Genomic DNA, 5,844 nt, shown 5'->3' with positions numbered 1-5,844 from the left:
GTCATTGACAGACATTTGGGTTGGTTCCAAGTCTTTGCTATTGTGAACAGTGCCACAATGAACATACGTGGGCATGTGTCTTTATAATACAACAATTTATAATCCCTTGAAGATACACCCAGTAATGGGATTGCTGGGTCATTTTCTCTTCAGTGACACACTTGTACTATATCTCAGGCATCATGTGCATGAGTGTCACTCAAACGCTAATAAACTTGTTTAGTGTTCTTCTGGTTTTCCAAAATGCAAATTATAATTCAGTAAATCTAAAGTGAGGTTCAAATTTGACCTTTCTATCAAGCTCCAATGTGATAACTCTGCTACTCGTCTCTGAAACACTGAATAGTAAAGACTCGCATCCTGCCTGCATCCTTGGAACAGTAAATTAATCTAATAGCTCTCTATAGTTCAGTGACAGTAGGATGAGAGGCAAAATGGTGTTTCTCCTCTGGAGCTAAAACACTATAGAACTAGAAATGTGTAAAACCTCCTCCAAGTGAACAGACTTTAGACAAGAAAAATATCAAATGACTAGACAACTTCAAAGTACCAGGAAGGAAAGAAATCAGAAAAGACTACAAATTGAGCATAAATTCAACAGTTTTATTGAGAACATGTTTCATGCAGGCAAGATCCTTCGCCAGGAATACTTAGATTTAAAATACATGTACTTTGCATTGAAGGAGGTAAAAGAAGAAAAAGCAGGAACTAAATAATTGCAATGAAGGAGAGGAAGTGAGGAGTACAGTCAGCAAATATGGTGGAAGTTCAGAGCAGGGCGAGACTTCTTCCCACACATGAGTCAGGGAAGGCCTCTGGAGGAAGGGACATCTAAAAGGGCCCAATGATCCCTTAGTGGTTGAGCATGTGGAGTTTTCTAGGACCCCATTCCATTCACAAATAAAATTTGAATTTTAAAGTCCCAAAACCCAGGTCAGAAAAACAAATCCTGCAAAATTAAATTGAGCTTATATTGACAAATGATCATTAAGCAGAAACAAGCAAATTAACAAGGAGAGTGGAAACGACGTCATCACCACGACATGTTCCAGTGTGTCCTGAGCCCTTAGGCTGCTGGTTTCTCATTTCAAAAGGAGAACGATGACGAGAAGGCTCATGATGTGTCTTCATGGAAACTGGATGCGGACAGATATAGAAGTCACTCTGAATAAGGTAGAGGTGAGCATTCAGGAGTAAGAGGGAAGGGGGCTGGGGAGAGAAGAACAGAGGAGAGAGAAACAAGAAACATGGGAAGACAAGTGGGGTGGAGGTAGGAGCAGGAAAGACACATGCAAAGAACTCACCAGCGTTTCCTGAACCAAAGTGCAAGACACACTATCAGAAGAAGTAAAGGCACTATCACCGCCAAGATAATCAAGCCCACGGAATTGTGATGTTCTGTGAATTTGGGGAGATGCCAAGGATGTTATGTTAAATCCACCCCATTTTACCTCATCCACTTCCTGTTTCACTGCATTATCCTGGGCTTCCTTTTTTCAGTTGAGTGTCCACCTTACCAATCTCCTTACATTCTATGTTTTCCTCTCATCCCTGCTCAGAGATGGAGTTTTCATCTAACCCTCAGCATCCTCCTGTGTCTACAGGGCCCTCATTTTCAACACTTGTATTGCTTAGATTACCTATTTTTATTCATGTTGGGGTTATCATCCCACGTATTCTAAAATTTTCAGCTTGCCCTCCCTCTATGCTGAGGTCCACCTCCTGGCATTTCCAGCCTGGGCCCCAGCTCCTTCTCACCCCAGTAGAGGACAATGTCCTGGCCCTCTAAACTGCTGTGCTTCACCCGACAGGACAGGTCAGCTGCCTCCCCAGCGGCCACCTCCAGGGTTGCTTGGAGATACCATGTTCCATCAGCATTGGGCAGGATGTCCCCTCGCTGAGTGCCCGGCTGCTCCTGCTCACCCCGCATCCACCTCACCCACACAGGCTTTGGGTAGAATCCTGAGACATGGCACACCAGAAGCAGATGGCCAGGGCCTGGACTAGGACCACGGGACAGCCAGGCCTCAGGCTTCACTGCAAAGGACAAAGAGATATTCAGTTACTGACTTGGAGTTTCATATCACCACATCAGTTTAGAAGTTTACATATACACATCTTTCCCATTTCTCTTTTTATTGAGACAGGGTCTCTGTCACTCTGCTGGAGTGTAGTAGCATAATTATAAATTATAGCTCACTATAATCTCAAACACTTGTGCCCAAGCCATCCTCCTGCCTCAGCCTCTTGAGTAACTGGGACTACAGGTGTGCACCACCATGACCAGCTGATTTATTTTTATTTCTCAGAGACGGTGGTCTCACTATGTTGCTCAGGTTGGGCTGGGACTCCTGTCCTTAAGTGGCCCTCCAGCCTCAATTTCCCAAAGCACTTGGATTACAGATGTGAGCCACTGCACCCAGCCTCTTCCACTTCTGGTCAGATCCTTCTTATTCTGAATTTGAAGGGAGTGGTTGCAGGGTATGCTTTTCAAATCAAAAGTTCCTGGGGGGAGGGTATAGGACTGACCTTGCCGCTGGAGATATGCCTTTCCTGCATCAAGAAGACCCAAGAGGAATTGTGGGCAGTTGTCAAGGATGACATCGTGTATTACGCCCTTGTCACGCTGATACTGATTGATCCTATCGCAGATATGCTTGGCCACATCTCCAGCAAGTGGAGATGGCACGCATGAGTTGTTCTGCATGCTCACGAAATCTGATCCTTGGTAAGCTACCCGAACGAAGCTTCCTGAGAGCTTTCCAGAGTGCACCTCACAGCCTTCTGTCATCTGTATCTCAAAAGGATCTGGGGTTATGAAATAGACAAAAGAGGGACAAAAAACATAAAATGAAATGTGTAGAAGCAAAGATTGTAGAAGGAGAAGGGGGGAGTCTTCAGGGTTTGATGGGATGGAATAAAATTTGATTTGGTCAGGGATTCAGAGAAAGGGAAATTTGTGGGAGCAAAGGGGAAAAGGTGGAGGAAAAGATTAGTAACATGAGGAAGAGGGAAAATTAAAGACAATGATTGAATGCTGTAGTTGAGGAAGGGCTTGGTGTAAGAGAACTGGGATTATAACAACTTAGGTTGAACGGCACGCAACGGGTTCCAATGAGTCTACGCAGAGACTGCTGAAGAGAATGAATGACAAAGTGAGAAAGCTGGAGGCATTTGGCTGTATTTAGGCAGAAAAAAGCGTAACCATGGGATACCTGTGGAAAAGGTAATAAAGCACAACCCTGCAGTCAATGAAACAGGAGTTCATAAGTGGCAGAAGTGTTTGAAGAATTAGGGTCTGGATGATAGACCTTGCCCAAAAGTTTGCAATTGCTGTTTTATGGTGGGAGGAATAGAATAAGCTACAGAAAAGAGTCAGGCTGTTTCCTACAGGAATAAGGAACATTGAGATATCCCATCTCTCCCACCCTTTCAGTCCCCATGGAGGAAACTATACTTACATTCTAATTTCCATTCACTGAAGCATCTATGAATTGCCTCAGAAAAAATAATGAAGCCTATACGGATTTCCTTTTCCAGCTCCATCCACTCCTCATTGCTGAAGGTTCCCCTGGACCAGGGCCACAGGAAAATGATGGTGCCAGAATTACTGTCCCAGGTGTGAGTCTCCAGATCACCCAGCCAACCTGAGCCCAGATTTCGTTCCCAGGAATGGTTGTAAAAGGATGAGATTTGGATGACACGGAAGGTGACAGGCTCCTTGAACCCTGTGGTGAAAGTACAGTAGAATGTGAGAAAGACATTGACAAACAGAATGGAGAGAGAAGGTGCCAGAGTGAGGCAATTCAGAATCCGGAGAAGAGGGGATCCATCATAATCTTAGCAGATGCTTGCTTCCCACAGTGTCCCATGCATTATCAACCACCTTCCTTCATAAGAGCGCGGGGACCTGGAGAAATGAACCATCAGAGTGGAGCCAGACTGGCACTCTCACTTTCCAGGTGTGTGCTAGGAAGTGCACACACACACACACACACACATCATCATCATCATCATCATCCCCCCAAATGGGCAGTTGTCAGACTTCTCAGAGTTCTTACCATCTGCATTTTCACCACCTGGGAGAACAGCTAGCAATGGAAGCAGCAGAAACAGCATGTCATTTGCAGATGTTACTTCCTTCTCTCGTAAAAATTGGTCTTTGATTTCTGTTCCAAACAAACCAACCCCACGGTATCTCTAGTCTGACTTCTTTCTGCAACCAGCAGACAAACCTTCCCTGACTGCAGCAAAGAAAATCTGCTTCTTCACAAACCCAGAGATGCCTACTCAGTCTCTCATTTCCCTCTGGTTCTGACTTTGTTCTCTAGTTTTCAGCTTTTCTCCTTGTCACCAACTTCCAATCGGTTCACCTTCCCCTAATTCAACTTCTCTGGAACGAGTCTTACGTGGCATTGAGAAGCCACTTAACCACTAAGGACATTATTTCCCCATTCATACAATAAAAGCATAAAACTAAATGGCTCCCAGTGTGCTGCCCAATGTTCCCATGTCCCTGCGCTTTTTGATCACTCTGTCCTTTCCAATACTTTCCCATGTATTCGCTTCCCTTGTCTCATCCCCCCACCCCACTACCTTCACATTTCTGACTTAACATCGGTTCTTTTGCTGTTTCAGAATCCCCTGTGACTGCCCCGTGTGACAGTATAAACTAACACCTTTTCTCCATTATTCTTAGAGAAGAGCCAGTAACCATTTCAAAAAAACACAGGAACACTAAAACATATAAAGAACATGTCCTCTGATTTTCACTGATACTCATTCACTGACCCAACAGTCTCTCTCAGCGCCTGCCTGGAGCCAAGCATCTTGCTACACAGAAGAATGTGAGAGCTTCATGGCTGATAGCACAATCGCTTTTTTCAAGGAGCTTTTACTCTACTTAGGAAGAACCACACACCAAGAATGATAAATCTTGATGTACAGAGTTTTAGTATATTTTATACATTCTCTGGATAAAAACAAGCCCACTTGAAATAATATGTTCTAAACTGGGGACTCTTTCTTTTATTTATTATTTTTTTTATTTCATTTTAGGGTGGGGTACATGTGAAGAACATGCAAGATAGTTGCATAGGTACATACGTGGCAGTGTGATTTGCTGCCTTCCTCTTCTTCACCTATATCTGGCATTTCTCCCCATGCTATGTCTCCCCAACTATCCCCCCCTGCTGTCCCTCCCCTATTTCCCCCAACAGACCCCAGTGTGTAGTGCTCCCCTCCCTGTGTCCATGTGGTCTCATTGAAATGAAGGAGAAAATGCTAAACTGGGGCCTCTTAACTAATGTTAGCCAGCCCAGAATTTTTACTTCAGTGGTTGACTTGGAGTGTTGGCTCCAAGCCGTTATCATATTGTCTCCCCACCTAACTAAGCACCTACCACTTGCCAGGTACTCAGTGAATGTTTGTCAGATGAATGAAGGAATTTAGTTTATGCATTCATTTTTAAATTATGGAGGAGATATTCAACATAAAACTATTTAAAGATATCATAAAGATTACTTGTAATTTTATGTAATGAGATGGGAGTCAAACAGTTTTATTTAGGAGAAAAGTACAAGTTACTAGCGTGAGACTTAAGTGTAGGATTTCGCTATAAATTTCCTCTTATAAGAAACTAGTCAGAACTTGTGAGCAGTGTAGTTAATGGGGTGTTCCAAAGTCTGTATCCCAGGATCCCTTCTTATCAGTCCTACTTGTATGTTTCAGAGTTGTTTTGTCATAAACAGTCTCTGCTGGACAGATTTACAGTCCTCTTTCATGCTGCTTTAACTGTTCAAGTGCTTCTAAATATATATGTTTGTTCTTTGTAGGTATCATCCA

At 43.6% G+C, this 5,844-nt stretch overlaps 1 protein-coding gene across 1 annotated transcript; it reads right to left on the bottom strand.

Moving 5' to 3' along the window:
* Window positions 1-582: 582 nt before the first annotated feature.
* Window positions 583-4,128, bottom strand: LOC100391543 (T-cell surface glycoprotein CD1a-like). The gene is made up of 6 exons (XM_078355330.1): window positions 4,062-4,128; window positions 3,462-3,728; window positions 2,530-2,808; window positions 1,759-2,037; window positions 1,305-1,398; window positions 583-1,136 (listed from the first exon to the last, which is right to left on the bottom strand). Exons 1-6 carry the CDS (start codon window positions 4,117-4,119, stop codon window positions 1,115-1,117), a joined length of 999 nt encoding a protein of 332 aa, XP_078211456.1. The 5' UTR covers window positions 4,120-4,128; the 3' UTR covers window positions 583-1,114.
* Between the last annotated feature and the right edge of the window lie 1,716 nt (window positions 4,129-5,844).

Source organism: Callithrix jacchus, chromosome 18 (genome assembly GCF_049354715.1).
Source record: "Callithrix jacchus isolate 240 chromosome 18, calJac240_pri, whole genome shotgun sequence".
Lineage (NCBI taxonomy): Eukaryota > Metazoa > Chordata > Mammalia > Primates > Cebidae > Callithrix > Callithrix jacchus.
The sequence above is the reverse complement of the archived record's forward strand: the minus strand, read 5'-3'. Positions and strand labels throughout refer to the sequence as shown.